This window comes from Genypterus blacodes, unplaced genomic scaffold, assembly GCF_046128005.1.
Source record: "Genypterus blacodes isolate CSIRO-AG114 ecotype Tasmania unplaced genomic scaffold, CSIRO-AGI_Gbla_v1 ptg000052l_1, whole genome shotgun sequence".
Taxonomy (NCBI): Eukaryota; Metazoa; Chordata; class Actinopteri; order Ophidiiformes; family Ophidiidae; genus Genypterus; species Genypterus blacodes.
The window spans coordinates 4,805,583-4,829,183 of NW_027466864.1; the positions used below are offsets into that span (position 1 = coordinate 4,805,583).

At 47.2% G+C, this 23,601-nt stretch overlaps 2 protein-coding genes across 2 annotated transcripts; one reads left to right on the forward strand and one right to left on the reverse strand.

The window, feature by feature from the left end:
* Positions 1–4,625: 4,625 nt before the first annotated feature.
* Positions 4,626–22,492, reverse strand: sv2a (synaptic vesicle glycoprotein 2A). The gene is made up of 12 exons (XM_076150491.1): positions 21,886–22,492; positions 14,975–15,155; positions 13,966–14,117; positions 13,405–13,538; positions 12,107–12,196; positions 11,666–11,773; positions 11,367–11,455; positions 11,107–11,271; positions 10,857–10,990; positions 5,925–6,131; positions 5,610–5,769; positions 4,626–4,809 (listed from the first exon to the last, which is right to left on the reverse strand). Exons 1-12 carry the CDS (start codon positions 22,490–22,492, stop codon positions 4,626–4,628), a joined length of 2,211 nt encoding a protein of 736 aa, XP_076006606.1.
* Positions 7,796–8,837, forward strand: LOC143001010 (E3 ubiquitin/ISG15 ligase TRIM25-like). Its single transcript, XM_076150550.1, has 2 exons — positions 7,796–7,870; positions 7,950–8,837. Exons 1-2 carry the CDS (start codon positions 7,852–7,854, stop codon positions 8,801–8,803), a joined length of 873 nt encoding a protein of 290 aa, XP_076006665.1. The 5' UTR covers positions 7,796–7,851; the 3' UTR covers positions 8,804–8,837.
* Positions 22,493–23,601: the final 1,109 nt, after the last annotated feature.

The following is a 23,601-nucleotide window of genomic DNA, read 5'->3' on the forward strand; positions in this document are numbered from 1 at the left end:
TGCGGTCCCTCTGGGTAGTGTAGTTCCTCTCTTGTAGTTCTTTGCTGCTCTCTGACGCTCCGGAGTCTAAAGCGGTTTTTAGATTTTTGCTTTCCGGTGAATTCGGTTTTTATTTTCCATCTAAATTTAAAATCCTACAAACTAAAAACTTGAGCTCTATTTAAATTGTTTAAAAAAGCTAGAAAATAATTTCTACTACTTTGACGTTGACGTTTTTCAAGCTTTTATGACGTCATTTTTGCTTTTAAATCTTTGAACTTATATTCTCAAAAACTGAGAAAGTTGAAAGTTTCTTAATGTTTTCCATTTTTTGTAGAATTTTTTTTAAATATTTCACCACAAATATTTGTAATCTTCTCAAATAAAATCTAGAAAAATATTTATTGTGGTTTGAAAAAACAGTGAATGTGTGTTTGTGTGACTTTAACTGGGATTCCTCCCTTTTTCTTCGTCTTGCCTGCGTGATGTGGTTGTATGATGTCATCTTGTAAGAACCGTATCTATGTGACCATCGAACTAACAACACTGATGTCATCTCAAACTCTGCCATTACATTATTGTGTCATTTCAACATATTGAATTGTGTCTTAGCATAACCTTTGCTGGCAAAGGTTCACAGTTTCTTCGTCTCTTTATGCATTTTGTCAACATATGTATCACATTTCCTGGATCCAAATCCATATTTCTGTCCCTTTTCTCTCCCTTTCTTCTTTTCTCCCTCTCTCTCCGTATGAAAACAATCTCATAAATGTCCCATAACTGCTCATTATCCTGTCAAATGCTTTACGTTACACCTTACTGACTGACTGATAAGATTCTTTGCTAAAACTCCACCATCCTATCAGATAAAGGGATTTGTGTTACAGTGCAGCCTTTTATCTGGCAAACTAAATCCATGAAAAGTAAACAGATTAAACTCCTTCAGACTCCGGAGGGTTGAGATCCCTGTAGTTAGTAATTTTTTTTTTATATAAAGTTAATATAGATCATAACTGACACACAGAAATGACAGATTGGTTTATTTTGGTAATTGTGACACTTGTTTATTCACACGGTTCTTGTCCATTGTGGTTCTAAAGGTTCGCTTGCACATCAAAGTGCAAACCCCTTTAAAAATCAACAAGAAAATATAAGAAAAAAAAATCTCACACACCTTGAAACAGAACTGATGTAACATTGAGTCTAACTATGCTTCATAACCTGTATTGAACATTGATGTATTTACTTGTAATTTCATTCTCATTTACAAAATACACACAAATCAAAGACAACATACAGCATTGTTCATTTACACTTCTGTTTTTTTTTTTATATCATATTTTTTGTTATATTCATGATTCCACACACAGTTTCTATACTTACAATGAACTACAGTTTCTACAGCACAACACCATGACAGAGGTGATCAATTCTTTTAACATTTACTTGATGGCGACTCGGTCTTATGGACAGAAGCCTGGAGGCCTGGGATTCTTTTGGAGAGAACACAAAACACGTTAGTCCTGTTTCATTACGCCGACACTCAGCAGTTTATAAGATCAGGCCAGCGTATCGTCGGGCGCTCCGATTCTCAATAGCTTCAAAAGGAGAGAGAGAGAGAGAGAGAGAGATACCCCAAACACTTATTGCTTTGTTAACTTTTTGCACTCACGATTGACTGTTGCCCGGGCAACAAGTTGATAGATACAAAAAAACCCTGTAACAGAAGCTAAGGTACGCATCTACGGCAGACAATCTGGACTCGGACAGAGCTGGAGCTGAATCACTGAGATTAGACGGACAGTTTAGCGTTTTAACAGCATTCCATGTCGAACAATACGACAGTAACCTTGGCATCCTTGTTTTTAAATTCATGGGTGATACAGCGGAGGCGGACGTGGAGTGACTGACGCGTTTGGCCGCACTGCTTGATGCTTGAGCTTTTAGTTTTTTAAGGATTAATGTGCCTGTCTAGATCACCGGTGTGCTTTTAAGAGTTACATCTGCAAATGTTTGCTTCCCGGGCCGCATTGTACCGTAAAAAGTGGTAAAACGGGACCGACTGGACCGGCGGGGTCGCGAGGTCGTTGAGATCGCAAAGTTAACGTCCAGCTTTTCTCGCTTTAAACCCGCTGGACATCACATGACCTGGATGACTGAAAACCTACACACACTGACTGCAATATAGTATATTTACCAAGAGGGAGGGGGGGCGGGGGTCAAAGGTTACCAAGATCCATTAAAGTTATTCTTATTTACATATAGTCATATCTATAATGGAGATTTGATGGTGTGACGTGTAAACTTAGGCCATACAAAATATTTGGCAATAATCAATGAGAGGTGGTACTCATGGCACGCTCCTGGGAGAAAGGGTCAGATGGTGAATTTAGAATTGATTAGGACGTGACAGAGGAGGGGGGAGGGGCCGGTGGTGCATCTGGGCAGAAGGGTGGGAGGGGGGGCGCGGTGTGTGTGTTTATGTTCACAACTGCACACATATTCACAATCTGGTCATTTGGTAGCTTTTGGTCTTTGTGCTCTTGCTGAAACGCTGGGCTTTGTTGTTCTTCTTCTTCTTCTTCTTCTTCTTTAACTCTCTAGCAAGGCGGGCGGCACCAGGATGTGGCTTGAAGAACTCCAGGCATTCACGATTGTGCGTGTACGTACGACAGTGTACATTTAGTGCAATGGGTTTGTCTACGTATTCCACTGTCTACATATGGCTGCTATCCTACAAAATGGCAGTTAGGACTAAAATATCTTCAATCTGACAATCTGAATTCTTGTCAATGGATTGTTTTGCTTATACTATGCAATTGTGAACATATCACTCTTGCTTGTGTCGTACACACACACGGGGGGGAGCGGCGGTACAATCCGCCCTCGTCTACCGTGGATCTCAGCCACATTCCTACAATGAAGCAGAAGTAAACACGAGGTGCCCGGCTCCTCCCGGTTCATCCCCTCATCGGCAGAACGATCCTCTCGGCCTCTTTGACACACACACACACACAGAGTTTGCGACGCCCCTCATTTCAAATCAGCAAAATGGAGAATACAACAAATCTGCAGCACCCTACTATTTCTACTTTAGGTGCAAATTCCTCCCAGTAACCTAATAAGTATTCTACTGACGCTCTTATTGTTTCAACTCTCTATCACCAAAACAAAACGGGTCAGATGTGGGGGAGAGGGGAGGAGGAGGAGGAGGGGAGGACAAAGGAAAAGCTCAATGTTGCACAAACTAAGAAGCACACACACGTCAATATAAACATTCAATTCACACAAACATTTGATTAAGATTCTTTTTTTTTTTGATAATTTGTGCCTGCAGTTAAAACCACCGAAAGTAGAAGTGTGTGTGCCGTTATGTGCTGAATCTCTCCTTCTACGTTTTAGATGTTGTGTCTCTCGCAGAATACGAGACGCGATGTTAGAGGAAGAAGGAGCAGTATGCAGTCTTTTATGGGGCAGAACTTTGAAAATATTGCGGCAATTGAACCTAAACTGGAGGGGAAATGTGCCTTCTTTACTTCTACTGTTCTCTCAGTTTCTGTAAATGTACATACATACTTTGTGACATGCATAACACTCTCCTAAACACAACGTAGAGACCTCGTACTGTAAGTCTGGGAGGAGGCGTTTCTAAAAAGGCATTTCTTACAAAGGGAGATCCAGGATGATTGTAAAATGTCGAGTGTGACTTTGCTCACATTTTCTCAAACCAATGGAAAATGTTCCGAGACTTTCACACTGTGCTTTAAAACGGACCGAGAGAAGAAAACAGAACACAACGACATGTCAGCACGCCGCTTATTCACTCGAACGATCGTACGTCGACTTGGTACGACTCAAAGCGATGTTTTAAAGGGAAAGAAAAGGGGGACCGAACTCATGTCTTTGTCACATTCAAACCAGAGTGAAAGCAAAACCTGGAATGTTCTATCATCTATAAAATGGCAGTTAAGTCTGTACACCATGCAACACGCACCATGACCTAAGGAGAGAGAGAGAGAGAGAGAGAGAGAGAGAGAGAGAGAGAGAGACTCGGCAAAAATCAAAATCAGGCTTCAAATCAAAGCAGAAAAATGCTGCGTTTTTGGATTTGTGTCCAACAATGGCAAAGCGCTCCAGACTGGTGGGTGGAATTTGTGAGACCACATGAAGATGGATACAGAGAACTCTAAGCAAATGGCTAGTGGTCATTTCTATGAGTCTTATTTTGCATGGCTCAATATCAAGAGCCCCCATCCCCCCTCCTCTAACCCCAGCTGTGTGTATTGGCTGTGGGAGAACAGCGGTTAAGTGGATTTTGTTATCTGTATTCTACGGGGGATAACAACAGCATTTCAACACACTGAAATGTGATGCAAACCTAATTTTAAAGTGCGCCGGTTCGCGCACATTGTCGATCGTTTCATTCAGATTGAATGATCCAGCAATCAAATCTTGGCCATTTCCCAAATAAACGGACCATCCACAATATTTACATCTTAATCAATCTGCACCGAGTTACGTGCTTTGTTTGTTTGGTGGTTCCTAAAAGGGGGAGGAGTTAGAGGGAAGGATCTGGAGGCCTCTCGAACTGTTCTTTCACAGTGTGGCTAAATTTTCCGCCCCCCCCCTCCAGTGGTGGCGCCACACTATTGCAGCACCTGACCACGCGTCTCTGGTAGTTTGAGGGCCAGGAAGCTGCCCGTCGCCAGCGCCCCCGAGGCGAAGAGGATGGGCACGGCCTTGGTGATGCCGACGAAGGAGGTGAAGATGCTGATGCCCAGCACGGCAGCCAACTTGCAGAGGGCGTTGAGGAATCCAAACGCTGTGGTTCTGAGGAGAGAGAAAGGGGGAGGAAGAGGTTAATCTCTGCGCTGCATGGGGACAGAGGGACCTCCACGGGTATGAGGGGGGAAATCTAACACATTCCTGCAGGGACAGAGGGGATGGGGATGTGTATAAATAACGTTAGTCCTCTGGGAATGGAAATGTTGGTCAGGTCAAATAGAAGAGTTTGTCATATCACTGACAAATTAGAGTTTTAAAGACAAAACAACGGCCTCAAAATAGCAGAACTGTGACGATATTGAGACCTGAGGGAATGAGATGAGGATGAGGACGAGGATGGGGACGTGGGCGGTGTTGCAGCACATGGGGACGAGGTGGGGGAGGTGCAGGGATGTGAACAAACTCTCATCTCCATGCAGCTCTGTCCTCTGAGCCTCACACAGTGTCCTCTGTGGAGGCTGCAGGGACTCTATGTGACCACAGGGTGGAGCTACACTTCCAAAAACCAACCCTCTTAATAGATCCTCCGCTGATGAGATGAATCAGATTTCAGTTTGACCCAATCAGTGCGATCGAATTAGGTTTTCAGGCTTCATCACTGCTCCTGAACATGGGGCCGTTGAAATCAGACGCACATCCTGTTCCGGCCACGAGGTGGCGGCAAAGCACCTCCAGATTTCACGAGTCACACCATCACAGGCTCTACCAATGATCTCACCACACACGCCGTCCATCCCTCCCATCCAGCCAATCCTGACGGGCCAACACGTATGATGTCATGCAGCATCACTGAACCCCTGGCCCGCAGTGTCCCTGAGAGGTCGGGGTTCACCTACAGCACCCACCTCTTATCAGACGGGTAGAGCTCCACCGTCAGCACGTCCAGGGCGTTCCAGGAGGCGATGCTGATCCCCCCGAACAGGCAGAGCAGAGCAATCATGGCAGACTCACTGTTGCCAAAGGACAGGAAGAAACAGCTGATGCAAGAAATCACACTGGAGCCCGCTGGAGAGAGAGAGAGAGAGAGAGAGAGGGAGAGAGAAGGAGAGAGGGAGAGAGAGAGAGGGATGAAGACAGGAAGTATGGATCCTGCGTCAACAATTAGTCCATATTAGCCTCGAAGCAAACAGCAGCTGCAGGAGAGCATGAACTTTTTTTACCCAGCATCCTCAGACGTCCGATCTTGTCCATGAGCAGCGCCGAGATGATGTTGCCTGGCAACACTGCCAAGGTGCCCAGGAAGCTGACAAAGTAGACCATGTAGGCATTGTTGTCGTCGCTGACGTCGCTCAGCAGGCAGCCCTCCTTGTTGTGCAGGAAGGTGCTGTTGATGAGCTTGGAGTTGACCAGCCGGTACTTGAAGAGATCTGAGGGGAGGAAGAGGAGGGGGAGGAGGAGGAGGAGGAGGAGGAGGAGGAGGAGGGGGAGATGAAGAGGAGAGAAACTAATGAGTGGAACGTTAGATTTAGCTTCTCTTATCTTATTGAGGAAAAATTGAAGCACTGAAATGGATAAAACAATAACAAATACCTTGGTATGTATTTACTGTTCGATTGATTTGATTTGTATTTGCTAAATTGCACAACCAGAGGGGAATCCTGCACGTTTGACTCTTTTACACTCGTTGTCGTTTGCAGCAGTTTAGCAGTAAAAAGGTTTAAGTGCATCACAATAAGAATAACAGTGAAATACAGAGATTAAATATAAAGAATATAAAGAGGTGGCACTGACTTCACTTATACGAGTCACTTTAACAGTTTGGTATAAATAATTTAATTTTTCATCACAAACACTGCACTTGTGGAAAGTAATTGCACTTTAATGTTAACTGGTCATTTAAAGAGCTGGTGTGAGGTCATAAACACTGATAAATGCAACTTCTGCCCTTTAATCTGTGTTTATACCGACACTACATTGATCCTTCACACGCCTGTAAATACTACAGTGAGGATGAGGAGCACTATGGCAACTGTGCCACAGCCGTAAGTGGACGAAGATTAAGCAATAATGAAGCAAACAACTTTGTAATTGTAACGAGGAGCTCCTGGTCGGCGCCGATAGCGGCTGTGATTGATCGCTTGACAGGTGTTCGGATGGCAAACAAAGCAGGAGGGAGGAAGGTCTGGCTGATACCTCCATTGTGTGTGTGTGTGTGTGTGCAGCATCTACAGCTGATTGCCACCTTTTCCTTGAAGTTACAAAGATAAAAACGTGTTATTGTCTTTATTAGTTTGTCTGGCGGCCTTGCAGGCGGCGTTTTGTCACTCCAAGTGGAGAAAAATCAATCGTTCGGTGTAAAAGCAGAGACGGCGGCGCTGAAATAATGATGGATTCGGTCTGTTGTTGCCTAGGAGACTGCCGCGATGCTACATTTGGCACAGGCCCAGCCGGTGAGGATGGGAGACGAAGGACGGAAGGAAGGAGGAAAGGAAGAAGGGAAGGTTAGTGAGTGAGAGGTTCTGAGACGCCACCAGTCGTACATCTGCAGTCGGAGAGTTGGACTAACAAAGTAAAAGCTGCGGGGATGGGAACAGAAGATGATGAGACAGACAGACGGGCGGAGCAGACGCACGCTGTGACAGGAGAATAGATGGCGTTGGATGATAGCACGGAAATCACACAATCCCTCAATATGGTCGCTCTATAAGGCGCTGAAGTGAGAGGAAGTGCCAACGTCTCCCAAACAAACGTGCTATTAATATCCAGAAAGACAGAACAGTGTGTGTCTTTACCAAATCCACATTAACATCTATCTATCTATCTATCTATCTATCTATCTATCTATCTATCTATCTATCTATGTATCTATCAAAGTTGTATCTCAAATATAAAGAGAATTCAGTTGGGATACACACACACACACACACACACACACACACAGATATTAACAGTGCTTTGTTAGTTTGCATGACATCACTCTAGAACTTTGGTTAGGTTGGATGACATCACTTTGCTGGCTTGATGACATCACTATAGTTGATTTAAGCAGGTTCAGAGTGTGTTTACAGTTAGAAGCGTCGCTGTTTCCTGACCCGTGTGTTTGGCTTTAAAAGGAGAGTCTGACCTGGACTCATCGCCCCAGCTGACATGTTCAACAGCCACTTCAGTGAGTATCTCACACGGAACTCTGTCAGATCTAACTCCAGGTGTTTCCCCTCATTCTCATGTTTGTTCTCCATTTGTAGATATGGCGACTGTCAGAGTTGTGCTGAAGGAGGAGCAGCTGCAGTGCTCCATCTGCCTGGACGTCTTCACCGAGCCTGTGACCATAGAGTGCGGACACAGCTTCTGCAAAGCCTGCATCGATCAACACTGGAACCCTGACGCCCAGTGTGTGTGTCCCCTGTGTAATAAGCTTATAGGCGCAAAACCTGAGCTATGTGTGAACGCCATCATCGCCGAGATCACCGACATATTCAAAGAGGCGGGCAATGACGAAGACGAGATAAGTCCAGAGCAACAGAGCAACGAGCTGCCAGATCCTGGAATCAAACGGAAAGTGAAGTGTGAAAGTGAAAGTGAAAGTGAAAACTGTCAGCCTCAAGTGAAAGCGGCGCGCCTGAATTCACAGCAGCCGATCCAACCTGTGGAGGAGATGTGTATGAGCCACAATCAACCTCTGAAGCTCTTCTGCAAGACCGACCAGACCTGCGTGTGCCTCGTCTGTCCTACTTTAGACCACATGGACCACGAGTGTGTTCCTCTGGAAGAAGAGTATGAAGAAAAGAAGGCCGAGCTGGGGAAGAAGGAGGACGAAATTCAGCAGAAGATCCAGCAGGGACGGCTAAAGATCCATGACATCACACAGTCAGCAAAGCTCAGCAGGGACGCTGCAAACAAGGAGAGAGTAGACGGCTTTCAGGCCTTCACAATCCTGAAGAAGTGTGTGGACAGAAGCCAGGCCAACTTCATGAAGACCATGGAGGAGAAGCAGAAGCGCTCAGAGAGACGGGCAGAAGGCTTCATCAAGGAGCTGGAGCAGGAACTCGCTGAGCTGCTGATGAGAGCTAGTGAGATGGAGCGGGTCCAGTGCCCGTGAGAATACCTCCTCCAAGCAGATCAGAGTCCATGCCAGGGCAGGAGGGGAGCCTGGAGGAAGCTGCTCCTTCACTCTCAAGTCCCTCCCATTCTTCAGTTCCTTACTGAGCGATGGCGGTCTAAACTCCGCCCCCCTGATCTTCTCAGCTGTCCAACCGACAACCAGTTTGTTTTCTCATTGCTTCTTACTGCTGTAACAACAACTCACCCACACTCACCTGATCTAACAAGCAGGAATAAAAACTGGATAAAGAAAGGGTTTATTGTCTGTTCATTGTAGATACAGTATTGTTTCTATGATGTCATTCATGATGTCATTATGGTGGTTGCTAGGGTAATTTGGTCTCCCACTAGGATCAGAATTGTTTTTATTATAATTTGTATTTTGATATATAGATTATATTATATTATATATTGATGACATCACTATTGGCAATTTCAGTAGTTTTTGATACAATATTTATTTAGTATGATTTAAATGAGATGAAGAAGCACCTTAAGCCTGAAACACTGGAGCCCTGAGCAGAGGAGTCTGGAGGAACGCTGCTTGTTTCAACTCCACACAAACTCCAACAACAGCAGGATAAAGTATAAAAGTGAGTAAAAAACCTTTAAGATGAAGTTGATGTGTCAGTTCAGATTTAAACTCACATTAAATATCTATGTCTATATATAAGTTGTATCCCAATTATGAAGGGAATTCAGTTGGGATACACACACACACAGATATTAACAGTGCTTTTTGTTAGTTTGCATGACATCACTGTTGCAACTTAGGTTGGATGACATCACCTTGCTAGCTTGATGACATCACTGTTGTGTATTTAAGCCGCTTCAGAGTGTGTAAACAGTGAGAAGCGTCCCTGTTTCTTAAAGAAGAGGGACCTGGACTCAGCTGACACGTCTGAACTGAGGAGCCTCTTCAGTAAGTATCTAACATGGAACTCTTTGTCATTTAACTCCACTTGTTCTCCCTTATTTCAAAGATTCCCTTAGTTTCACCTTTGTTCTCCATTTGTAGATATGTCGACTGTCAGAGCTATGCTGAAGGAAGAGGAGGAGTTGCTCTGCTTCATCTGCCTGGACGCCTTCACTGAGCCAGTGGCCATAAAATGTGGACACAGCTTCTGCAAAGCCTGCTTCCATCAGTACTGGAACGCTGCGGCCCAGTGTGTGTGTCCCCTGTGTAAAAAGGCTTTAGACGCAAAACCTGAGCTATGAGATCACTGCCGTGTTCAAACAGGAGGCTGGAGACCGAGCCGAGACAAGATCAGAGCAACAGGCCTTCCCAACTCTGACTGAAGAAGTGTGTGAAGAGAAGCCAGGCCAACTTCAAGACCGTAGAGAGGAAGCAGAAGCGCTCAGAGAGACGGGCTGAAGACCTACACAAGGAGCTGAGCAGATACTCTCTGAGTGGATATGGAGCAGGTCCCACGCCCGTAAGACTACCTCCTCCAAGCAGATCAGAGTCCATCCCGAGGGGAAAAGAAATCAATAAAAGTGTTCTTTCTTTCTTTCTTCTTTTTCTCTCTATCCCAGGTCACAGGAGGGGAGCCTGGAGGAAGCTGCTCCTTCACTCTCAAGTCCCTCCCATTCTTCAGTCCCTAACTGAGCGATTGCGTTCCAAACGCCCCCCTGATCTTCTCAGCTGTCCAACCGACAACGAGTTGTGACTTTTGTTTCTCATTGCTTCTTCCTGCCGTTACAACAACTTACCCACACTGACCTGATCTAACAAGCAGGAATAAAAACTGGATAAAGAAAGGGTTTATTGTCTGTTCACTGAAAAATACATTATTGTTTCCATGATGTCATTCACGATGTCATTATGGTGGTTCCTAGGGTCATTTGGTCTTCCACTAGTGTAATTTGGTAATGCAAATAAGTAAAACTGCCAGTTTGATGTAAATGAAAGGAGCAAAGACTGGAGCCCTGAGCAGAGTGGAGTCTGGAGGGAGGCTGCTTCTTTCAACTCCACACAAACTCCAACTACAGCAGGATAAAGTATGAAAGTCAAGACATATTTGAGATAAAAGTTTGTTGTGTGCGTCAACCTGTGTTATAGAAGAGGGTGGCGATGAAGGTGCAGTTCTTGAAGAAGGTGTTGCTGGAGGTGATGTCCTCAAAGTAACACTCCTCAAACAGCGAATCCTCAAACACCATGGACTTCATCTTCAGGTTCATAAACCTGGGAGGGAGAGGGAGGGAGAGAGGGGGGAATGAAGAGATGGATGTAAAGGTGTAGCGTATTATTCCCCATGTTACTGCCACGTTCTCGCTCTCTTTTGTGCGCCGCTTGCTCACTTGTCATTGAAGTACTCCCCCTGGCGGTGGACCTGGTTCTCCAGAGTGAAGTTGAAGGTGACGTGTTCCACTCGCTCCTTGACGAAGACCTTGGTGCGCGAGGCGTACTCCTGCCTCTGCAGATACTTGATCATGTCCGGGAACCACACGGTCAAACCGTAGTAGCTGGAGGAGAGAGAGAGAGACGACATGGGTTTGTTACGGCGCACGCATGTGTGTGTGTGTGTGTGTGTGTGAGACTATTCCAGTTCCCTTTTTACCTGAAGGACATGGAGAACCAAACGGCCATCATCATGTAGGTGGTGCGTCGGTACTCAGGAGAGAAAACGGTCAGGAAGTTACTCCACACCTACAGGGAAACACAAGAACAGTACTTCAGAGACTGAATTAGAAATAGGCTACACAGTGCGTACGCAGGTAAACACAAGAGGAGAAGAACGACACACACACACACACACCACATCCCACTGTGTCCTTGAATACACTCCACGTAAGTGAGTTTGTTTCTCCTCCTGTTTGTAAATCTAATAAAGCAACAACACGGCTCCGGGTTTGTCACCTGATGGAACAGCGTGGCGAGCTTTGTCCTCCACTTCTGGTGCCAGGCAGTGGCGTCGCCCATGTCCACCAGCTCGTCCATCTGCTTCACCGTCTTAATGGTGGTCACCTGAAAGCACCGCGACTCAACGTTTAGCTTTCATCTTTTACCACAGGGTTCAGAAGTCTAGAAGAATCTATTAACACACTGCATCACCAACCAAAACAATACAGTCTATCTATCATCGTGATACACAAGAGCTGCAGCATCCTAAAGTGTGAAGTACTTGACATTAAAATCTGTTTTTCCGCATCAAAATGTAAATGTATGCAAGCAGAGGCTGCACTGTATTTAGGTCAACAGTCACAAACAGGCAGCACCATGTTGTCGTCGCCTCCCACACACACACACACACACACACACACACACACTGCATGCGTGGCTCTGGCCTGTGAGACTTACAGAGAAGACCCTCTCTGGGTAGCCCTTGGCCCTCATGTTGGTGTCGTGGACCTGCTTCAGAATCATCCACGCCTCGTCATGTTTGCCGTTCTGACGAAGAGCAAAGCAACAGCAGAGCGTTCAATAACAAAGTCTGAAGTCACATGATGTTACATTGTCACGGCCTTGTTTTTAAACAGATAAGGGTTTTTGTTAAGCTGATGTTCACGTTTATAGTTTTCCTGTTATTCATTCAAGGGCAGGTTTAGTGCTGAGCAGCCTGAACGACCTGAACAACCTCAGGAGCCCGAGGAACCCGAGGAGCTGAGGTTGTGGAGACTCGTACTTGATTTCCCTGGATTTGGATATTTGACCCGATTCAATCCAGCTTCCCTCAGAAATATTCAAGAGGAAAAAAGTGCAGAAAAAAAACATGAGGCTGCAACTTTTTGAAAAAAAAAGGGAAGAAAATGCAGATAAAGGGAATAAAGCTTCCACTATCAGAATACTTATTAAAAAAGAGGGAGAGAGACAGAAAAGAGAGAGTGAGAGACAGAGAGAGAGAGACAGATTAGAGAGAGACAGAGAGAGACAGCGAGAGGGAGTGAGAGTGAGAGAGAGAGAGAGAGAGAGGGGAAGAAAGCCAGATTAGAGAGACAGAGAGAGAAAGTGAGAGTGAGAGGAGAGACAGAGAGAAAGACAGAGAGAGAGAGAGAGAAAGAGAGAGAGAGAGAGAGTCACACACACACACACACACACACAGAGTGAGTGAGTGAGTGAGTGAGTGAGGTGAGGTGAGTGAGTGAGCGAGTGTGAGGAGAGACATAAAGAAAGTGAGTGAGAGTGAGAGAAAGAGAGAGAGACACAGAAAAACAGAGAGAAACAGAGAGAGAGAGACTGAGTGAGAGGACAGACTGACAGAGAGGGAGAGAGAGACAGACAGACAGACAGACAGACAGACAGACAGACAGACAGACAGAGACTGAGAGAGAGAGACAGAGACAGAGACACAGAGAAACAGAGAGAAACAGAGAGAGAGAGAGAGACTGAGTGAGAGGACAGACAGACAGACAGACAGACAGACAGACAGACAGACAGAGAGACAGACAGAGAGACAGAGAGACAGACAGACCGATGCTGACTCCTGGAGCATCACAGTCTCACACTGTGATTGAACCTGACTGCACTTTATCCTCATATATGCACTTTGACTCACAGACATCAAAGCAGCACATTAGTCTTTGCTGACACACACACTCCGTTTACCGAGTGACATTTCAACATGATGTGTGTGTGTGCGGCAGAGCGGACAGGCTGACCTCCAGGAAGAAGCGGGGGCTCTCGGGCATGGTGGTGAGGGCAGAGATGGCCGCCACGGAGGGGAAGGCACACACCAACACGAAGACACGCCAGCTGTGGAACTGGTAGGCCGAGCCCATCTGGAAACTCCAGCCTGGAGAGAGAGAGAGAGAGAGAGAGAGAGAGAGAGAGAGAGGGAGAAAGAGAGAGCAAGAGAGAGAGAGAGAGAGAGAGAGAGAGAGAGGGAGAGAGAGAGAGAGAGAGAGAGAGAGTCAGTCTGGGTTATGCTTCTGAACCTTAGGGAACCTGGAACGTCCCTTTATCATCCACGTTTTTATTTCTATGTATTTCCAGCCATCACTTATATCTTAGACTGAACTGACAATGATTTGGATCAAACTAAGTTGGTCTTGACTGCAGCTGGTTTCACCTCCCACACTGAAACACACCAGAGAAGATGATGGGCTGGAGGAGGAACGAGTGAAACCTCAGATCAAATTAGTCCTGATTACACACAAACCCTAAACCTTATTGTGTTAGCAGCAACTGACTGAAGTTGAAATCAAACTCCTCCTCCTCACCGTAATGTGGGATAATGGCCCAGGCCATGGCTGAGGCGTAGATGCCGCCGATCATCCAGAACATGCAGAGCCAGCTCAGATGCTCTCCTCGCTTCTCCTGGGCCAGGAACTCAGAGTAATAAGAGAACACGATGGGGATGGAGCCGCCGATACTGTGGAGGGAAGAGTGCAGAAGAAGAAGAAGAGTTAAAGAAAGCAAAGGATGAGAGAGAGAGAGAGAGAAGGCAGCAATGAAAGCACAGAAGAAGAGGGGGGACACAGCAGCAGAGAAGAAGAGAGAGACGGGAGAGACAAAGGAGCGTCGTTGTAGTTTATTGAGTCGCTTAAAAGCCAAATGGCCCGACTGACTGCAGTCGGTGGCACCGACCATTATGCTGCTGCTGGTATTAACAATTTACAACATGATGGGAACTGAAGACGGATCGCATCCTGACTCAGAGCTCCGGAGGGAAGCGACACACAGATATGAGACATCCAAGAGAATAACAGAGGAGATGTGAGTTTTGTTTTTGTCTGTGAGAACTCAAGAGCGAGAGCTTCTTCCAGACCGCCCCGTCATTACGCAGCAGCATTAAGTCACTGCCATTAGCCTCATTAAAGCCTAATACACAGAGAGGAAGAGGGGAAGCTGGAGAAGAGCAAAACCATCAGATGGCCAATGAATGTTCAGCCTCACTGATTAGCCACAGAAGAGACGCAATTATCATCCAGATGGAACGGAAAGAGAAAAAAGAGAAGACATTTACAGCTGTGCTTTATGGTTTTAAATGTTTATTAATGCAACTATTAGGGGGTTTTTTTTACCTTCTTCCTCACTTTATGAGCTAAAACTAAGGAAAATAAATCCAAGCTAAAATAAAAATTGAATTAAAAACATCTAATCTGGGTGTTTTTAAATTTTTTATGGCTTTATTGCTAAGTGTCTCAAGTTTTGAAGGCAACGACGTCATGAAACTGAGATCCCTCCTCTAACAACATGTCCAACCAGCCTCATCCGTCTCCTCCTTACCCCACACCAGAGAGCAGGCGGCACAGGAGGAAGGAGCTGTATCCCTGGACGAAGGAGGAGAAGAAGGCAAACACGCTGTTGATGGAGAGGGAGATGAGGAGGGTCTGCCGCCGGCCGATCCGGTCGGCCAGGCCGCCCCACACGAACGCCCCCACCATCATCCCCAGGTACACGATCAGACCTGCAGGGAGAGAGAGAGAGAGAGAGAGAGGGGGGGGGGGGGGGGAGAGAGAGAGAGAGAGATTCCCCACAACTTTAAAGCATCACAGTAAAATGGCAGCGTTCAATGGTCTGACCCAGTGTGTATCAAACAGGAAATAAAAGAAAAGCAGAAACACGACATCATCTGAATGTTAAACTACCAAACACAGGGAGTTTGGGGTTCAGCCTCCCTTAACAAACAACATCTTCACATTCGATCAGTATACACTGAACATAGGCGTCTGGGTCGGTGTGTGTGTGTGTGTGTGCCAGCAGCAGCAGACAGGCCACTAACAGAAACAAACAGCGCCTCCCTCGCCACATCCCTGAGATATGAGGCGTTAATGTGACTCACATCTACGGCGTTCATCTGAGCCAGCCTGTCTCTGTCTGCATCACTCTCTATCTGTGGCAGAGAGGCACACACACACACACACACAGGAGCACCCACACACACACACAAGTTGCTCATTTGCAATCAGGGCCTTATTGACTTCCTGTCCACAGTTTTCACGCTGGCTGAGCTTCCAGAGACAAAGTTATTGCTGAGCTCTCTCTGAATGAATCATGAGGCAGAGGCCAGCGCTCCCTGCTTCATGATGACATCTGTGTGTTAACGTCTCCTCCTTCTCTTTAGCTTTATGACCTTAAAGTGGTCGTTGGGCGTAGAGTTTAACCCATCGGCTCCCTCCCTATCCAGCGTTTCACCAGGACTGAGCTGATCTATACTCTATATATCTATACTTCACTATTCCCTCCACTGCTGAATACTAACTAGTTCTGTTTCTACCTCAGTGCTGTGGAAACATAAAGAATTAAAACTCATTTTCCATCTGGGTGCTTCTTTGGTAACAATGTCGTTCACCTTGATGAACATTATACTCACTAAACCTTTGAAGTGTGGACCTGCAGCCAGTGTGTGTGTGTGTGTGTGTGTGAAGTAAAGATCGGGCGACGTTCCTGTTGCTAAACGGGGCCGAGGGGCCGAGCAGAGACGCCACCGTGGGCTCGTTCAAGCGGCAAAGCAGAGCCGGGAGCCACGGCGGCTTTAAGATCTGTGGGATCAGCTCAGAACATTCATCATCAAGGCTAACAAGGTGCTACAGGACAGCCGGAGAAAAGGCTCCAGTTAGTGCTGATGGAGAGTGTTCTTCATCTTGGAATCATGTGAGGAAGGTGTGGCGGAGACCAGGAGGCGTTTGGTGATGTATAAACAGTGTGTGTGTGTGTGTGTGTGTGTGTGTGTGTGTGTGTGTCTGTACACACTGCAGCAGTGAGGCTGAGAAGAAGGTGACTTTCACTCCCTGGTTTGATTGATTGCAGGGGATTCTCTCTCTCGCTCTGTGTGTGTGTGCGGTGTGTGTGTGTGTGTGTGTGTGTGTGTGTGTGTGTGTGTGTGTGTGTGTGTGTGTGTGTGTATTGTATGTGTATATATTACTGAGTGAATGCACTGTATCGATGTGTGTGTGTGTCATAGAGGCGTGTGTGTGTGTGTATATTGTGTGTGTATATGTGTGTGTGCACTTATGCATGTGTTCCATCCTGAGCAGAGCAGCTGCTGCTTCTTCTGACGATACAGCAACAACATGGCAGTGATGATGACTGAGCTCAATAACCGTCGCCGCAATGCAGCAGCACCGTGAGAGACAGACAGGCAGACAGACGGGCTGACACACAGAGACAGAGAGACAGGCAGACAGACGGGCTGACACACAGAGACGGAGAGAAAGGCAGACAGACGAATGGGTTGAAACACAAGGCAGAAAGGCACAGGCAGAAAGGCAGACAGGCTGACAAGGCAGACAGGCAGACAGGCAGACGGGCTGACACACAGACAGCCACAGTGACCTGGATGCACAGACATCTCTTCTCTTCTCTGGCCTTTAGCCTTCTCTGTGTTTTGGAACCCGACCCTCTCAGTGTGTGTGTGTGTCTCTCTCAGCTCTCTGCTCCTTCGTCTCGTCTCTGTGTCGATGAATTCAAGCTAATAAGCGTTCACCTTGGCTGACAGACGCTCGCTGTCATCACAACGCTCACAGATCAGTTTACAGCCCGTCCTCTCTCTCTTTAACAGATCAATCAGGCCATGGATTCCTCACAGTGCAACTTTCTGCAGCGGGTTTGTTGCATTTTCCTTTTTTTTTTGTGAGACCAGACTTTGATTTAAGGGCCACAATAAGCTGAGACAGAGGACACACACACACACACACACACACACACACACACACACACACACACACACACACACACACACACGCTCTGCTAAACAGTGTTTCTACAATTAATTTCAGGATTTCAGACGGATGAAATGATGAAATAATGAAATGATGAAATGATGAAACGATGCCTTTTGTATTCATAAGTAAGTGTTCTCTTGGTGGAGAGAGAGAGAGAGAGAGAGAGAGAGGGAGAGAGGGAGAGAGGCGGGCTGAGCAAGTGAGCAGCTATGAAGTTGACGAAGATGATGATGAAGATTGATACGATATACTGTATATAAATAGAGTGATGAGAATAAGGGGTGAATAAAAGTGTGAGAGAGGTGGAGAGGAGCAGGAAGTAGGGGGAGGGGAGAGAGAGAGAGGGAGAGAGAGAGAGAGAGAGAGAGAAGGGGGGGGAGAGAGAGAGAGAGAGAGAGAGAGAGAGAGAGAGAGAGAGAGAGTAGGGCAGACCTGTCTGTGAGCAGTGCTGCTATGACAGAGCTGTCCAAAGCTCCAGGGTTTTGTGTGTGTGTGTGTGTGTGTGTGTGTGTGTGTGTGTGTGTGTGTGTGTGTGTGTGTGTGTGTGTGTGATTGTGTATGATGGCTGAGAGAGGGGGCAGGGCAGGGGGCTACTATTAATAGCTGGTTTCCCCTTTCTGCCAGAGCTTGCAGAGGAGGTGGGGGGGCTGAGGAGGAGGAGGAGCTCTTCATCATCAGGCTTCATGTCTCCTCCTGCCAAACCTCCGGGAGCTGAAATGCTAAATCATTTCTTCTTTTCCTCTTTACAGAGGGCTGGCAGCCAGTGTGAGCCCCAGTGTGTACACACAAGCACACACACACACACACACACACCTTCAAAATAAAGGAGAGAAGGTGGAATTAAAGGGCAAAATAAGCTCAGATGAAAAATGGATCTAAGCTGAACTAAAGTCATCTGTGTGTTACTGCAGTTGTGTGATGATGCGTTCACAGCTCATCAACCAAATGTACAGAAAATGTGAATTTATGTTGAATCGCTGTAAATCTGATCACCTCTCTAAATCATTCACAGTGTAGTGAGCTGGGACGTTCCACTCTCCTCACTCTTAGGGTTAAAGTAACTCATTTAAAGTTCATATACTGTGTGAAATGTGTTTACATCTTTTTACAGATGTCTCCATAAACATCTGGCGTCTCCTGCTTGTCTATTCTCAGCTCTTTGGTTCCACGTTCTCCTTAAAGGTTCCATACGTCCTCAGGAAATACTGTGGGATCTCCAAACAATCACAGGAGCTGACGCAGCAAGATCTCCTATGGCTCCTATAGAAAGTGTCTCTGCAAGCAGGACACACTGGAGGAGGAGCGGCTAATCAGTGTGAAATCTACGTGACAGGAGGAAGATCTTATCCAGCACTTCTTCCCACAGATCTTCCTCCTCCACCGTGCTGCAGCTCGGGCTGTCGCAGCTCCACAACAAGGGCGCATCAATGACGAGCGGCGCTGTACTTCCTGCTGCCTGAGAGAGAAGTCCCGCTTCAGTTTCTCCTCTGTTTTTAGTCTCGTTTCTCTGTCGGTTTCTCGAAAAGTTTGTCGGGTTCAGTGAAACTTGGTGGGGATGTGATTCAGAGAGGAAGCCATTACTCTCTGGTACTGGTCGGCCTGTAAGTGTTTCGCTCTTAGCTTCTTAATTGAGGCGGTTAATGTCTGAACCTTAAGTCATGGAGTCAAACCCGGTTTATCCACATCCACATAAGCCACATCCATTTGTGCCTCGCTACCCTTGATGACGTTGCACAGCTCCTCCTATAATTTTGGGTCAATCCCCAATAACATTTCACATGCAACACGTCTGGACCGAGCCGAAAAGACGCTCCCTCATGCATGCAGTACACGGTTCAACCACCGGGCGTCGAGTTACAGCGGCGAGCACTATGGCAGCCCGGAGCAAAGCCTGTGTGTGTGTGTGTGTGTGTGTGTGTGTGTGTGTGTGTGTGTGTGTGTGTGTGTGTGTGTGTGTGTGTGTGTGTGTGTGTGCGCCTGGACAGTAGGACCCACAGGCTGCAGTGAGGCGTGACCGAGGAGGGGCGCTTCAGTTGCATGAGTCAGGCGTGTTGTGTAACGGGGAGAGACTGGGGGCCGCTCGTGTCTCCCTACCGGCTCCCCCCGGCATGACACAAACACAAGCCATCGCACACACACGCACACGCACACACACACACAAAGTATGTCAGCCTACAACAAGGTCATTACACCCGAGCTCAGCGAGCGGTGCTGACAGTATGCACGTGTAAATACTTATGCTGCGCCGGCTAACACACACATATTCACTCGTGCACAGCTTGTCAAGGTACATGTTGGCGCTGCGACGCACCCCAGCTCCCAGTACGTCCATGTGTGTGTGTGTGTGTGTGTGAGATACAGGCCGCTGGGGAATACACACATCCCACTAACCGATTAAGGACACGGATGCCGGCCAAGTGTACACACTGGCTCTGTGTAAATCTATATTCTACCTCTGTATGTAATCCATACGACACACAACACTCTGCTGTTACTGCAACGCCGCAACTGCTAATAACTACACATCAGATATACAGCAAAACAAGAAGAAGAAGGCAGATTTGTTATGATTAAATGTTAATTAATAAAGTTCCTCCAGCCAGAAACTGCTGATGAATAAATCATCTATCCTGCTGCTGCAGCACACACACACACACACACACCCACACACACACACACACACACACACACACACACACACGCACACACACACACAGCGAAACCCCCTTCATACTGGATGAGCAGCGTTCATCCACAGCGACACATTTAAGCTCCACCAAGTCACAACATGTAGACTTCATGTTGCTTCTTTAACTCTTTGTGTGTTTCCAGCGATCAAAGCGTCGCTCTTATCTGCTTTCAGGCATCTTCTGCCTTCAGACTCAGACTCAGGCTCAGCTCTGTGTCTCTTGCTTAATTGGCTGCACCTGGTGTTTGTAAACAATCGGCAGCTTCAAAGGATTTGAGCTTTAGCTGTAACTCAAAGTGCTTGTAACGTCTTCCTTCTTTCAGGAACAGAAACCATTCAGGCCTTCATCTTTCAGGCTCTGCTTCGGCATTTGGCAGGATTTTTCTTCGGGAAATGCATTTGGAGATGAAAGTGTACATTAAATCTGTGAAGCCAGTTATTTATAAGCTATTATTAATGCAGAATTTCCCATAATAACTCCCAGCAGCCCTCAGAGAGTGTGTGTGTGAGCGCCTGCGTACATTCTTTACATCTCATTTTTATCAAACTGTGATGCAGATGCACAACAACGACTCAATGTGACGGCAAACATCAGTATAAGAGATAAGCAGGGGGGCAAACAGCAAAATCTCCTCTATATTTGACATTTTTGAGTCTAAAAACAGGGAAAACGTCCAAACTGGAGCTTTATGGAGCGAGGAGCTGAGATTGTACAGGTGAAGGAGTGAATGATGTCACCTTGGCTTTAGAAACAGCTGTGACAAACACCTAAGAACACTTCATTATTGACCGCTGCATTAGATTCAATCTCTCTGTTGGTTGCCATGGTGTCGTGAAAGTGTTAACGCGTCAGAACCTAGGCTGTTGGATTGATTTTGTTGTCCTCTGGCCTGTGTGTGGCGTCCTCGCCCGGGCAGCCAATGACAGATGGCGAGTAGGCAAGGACGCCGGCACCTCCGGGGAAGAATGTGACTGTGAGAGCTTCAAACACCACGACGCGGCGACACACACACACACACACACACACGCTGTTACAGAGACAACCGCACACAGTATCTGAATCTACACAGAACCCGCAGAAAAACACACACACAAACACACACACCAACAAAAGCTGAGCCGAGGCGGAACGAACGGCGTGTTTGATCTGTATCCGAGTTCGATTTGAAATTCTACAGCTGTTTGCCGTCTTCATGGGCAGTTGAATCTTAAATGGGCGACTTTCTTCTGCCAACGCGGTCGTATAAAAGCAATTACAGCAGGATGAAGATGCAGAGGAAGAGCGGGAAGCCTCAGAGAGTAATCCCAAAGGAAGAGGAAGGAGACAGAGACAAGCATGGAGGGAAAACTGATGCTCATTGGACAAAACACTGGAGGTGCTGAGGAGATTTGGTGTGTGTGTGTGAGAGTGTGTGTGTGTGAGAGTGTGTGTGTGTGAGAGTGTGTGTGTGTGTGTGTGTGTGTGTGTGTGTGTGTGTGTGTGTGTGTGTGTGTGTGTGTGTGTGTGTGTGTGTGTGCGCGTGTGTGTGTGTGTGTACGTGTGTGTGTACGTGTGTGTGTGTGTGTGTGTGTATGTGTGTGTGTGTATGTGTGAGAGTGTGTGTGTATATATGTGTGTGTGTGTGTGTGTGTGTGTGAGAGAGTCTGTGTGTGTGTGAGTGTATGTGTGTGTGTGAGTGTATATGTGTGTGTGTGCGTGCGTCCGTGCGTTCTACTTTCCATTTCCACCCCCTCCCTCACCAAACACAACAAAGCCCTGAGTGATATATGTGACGCCATCTTACCCAGCATGCCCTTGTTGGGTTCGGACAGACACATGTCCTTCTCTGCGCTGGGCAGCACGAAGCCCACCACGAAGATCTCCACGCCGTCCGCCATCAGCGCCAGGCCCAGGACGAAGTAGAGCGTCCACTGGAACCTCCCGTGGCCGCACTCCTGCAGGATGGTCTCGTACTGCTGCGCCAGCTCCTCCTGGTCTTTCCTCCGCTCGGCCTCGTACGCCGCGTGATCCCTGAACTGCTGCGCCCGGGCCGCCGCCACGTCGTCCGCCTCGCCGGGCTTGACCGAGTCGGCCCTGGGGATGCCCTGGTACTCGCCCTCGTAGATCTCGTCGTCCTCGTCGTGGCCCTCGGTGGAGTCGCTGTGCGCCTCGTCGTCGTTGGCCCTGCTGTCCCGGCGGTAGTACCCGTCGTTACTGGGCGCGCCGGCGTAGTCTTCGTCGTCGTCCTCCTCCTCGAAGCGTCGGTAGGAGCGCTTGGTGTACTCGTCCGTCATCTTGTCCACGCCTCGCCCCACCTTCTTGCCCACCTGCTTCTTGGCTACTTTGGCGATGTCCTTGGCGCCGCGGATGAAGTCTGAGCGGTTGTCCCGGTAGCGTCCGTCGTCCTCCATGTTGGATGCGGAGGTGAGCGGTCGGTTGCTGCTGGAACGGAAGCGATCAGGAGGAGCTCAAGCACATGAGTGTCCGGTTTGTGTTAGCGGGTGAATTCAGCACCGCGGACAGCTCCACACTCCAACACACACAGCTGGGAGGTTTGGGACTCAGAGGGAAAAACCTGAGGAAGGAAAAATAGTTTGTGTCAAAGGGATTCAAAAGAAAAAACATTAATATATTAAGATTAAAGTTCTACAGTCTGGAAATACAAACTAAAAGTCACTTAATAATCAAATAAAGCGAAGGAATTCAGTGAATGAAACCTCCACAAACCCATGGAGCCTGATTCATCACAGTCAACCTCCTTACAGCCTGTGATGAGTCTGACCCAGAGGATGATATCTGTGCACAAACATCTAAAGTACGCATCTGACGCATCTAAAGCCTGAAGCTGTGATGTGAACGGACGCCAACTCAACTCGCTGAAGACGACCCCAGCTTCATCACAAACACAGACAGGAGGAAGGAAAAGTGCAGCATGTGTAGGGAAATGAAAGAAACAGAACTATCACTTCACTATCACAGGAGAGGAAATGAGAGGAAAGGAAAGGAAAGGAGAGGAGGAGAGGTAAGACGCTGTTGTTGGTGGTTTGTCCTGACACGTCTCTGGTTCTGCCCTTGTTTGTTCACTGAAGGAGACAGGAAAAGGTCTCAAACGTAACAAATGGTCACAACAAGCTCAGCGGGTAGAGACACACTAACATGGACGCACTCAGCATGGGGTAGAGAGGAACGTGATCCAGGCACCAGTCGGCCTGATGGTGGCGCTGTAACTGCCCTTTAACCTTTGAACGCTTCAACATAGAATCTAAAACCCTTTCCCCTGCATTCCTTGTGTTGTTGTGCGTTCGTAAAGGCCACGCCCCATTTCCAGAGTGAAGTAATGACAGCAACGACGACATCATCTCATCTGTGTGAACGCCCCCAAAGCAAACGCATTTCTTGGTTTCACTGGCAGTCAGACTGCATCGACGGTTCAGCGATCAATAAGTCAGTGAGCCGTGCGATTATCGGCCCGGCCCAGAAGAAGAGCGAGGAGGAGACGATTACGCTTCATAACTGCCAA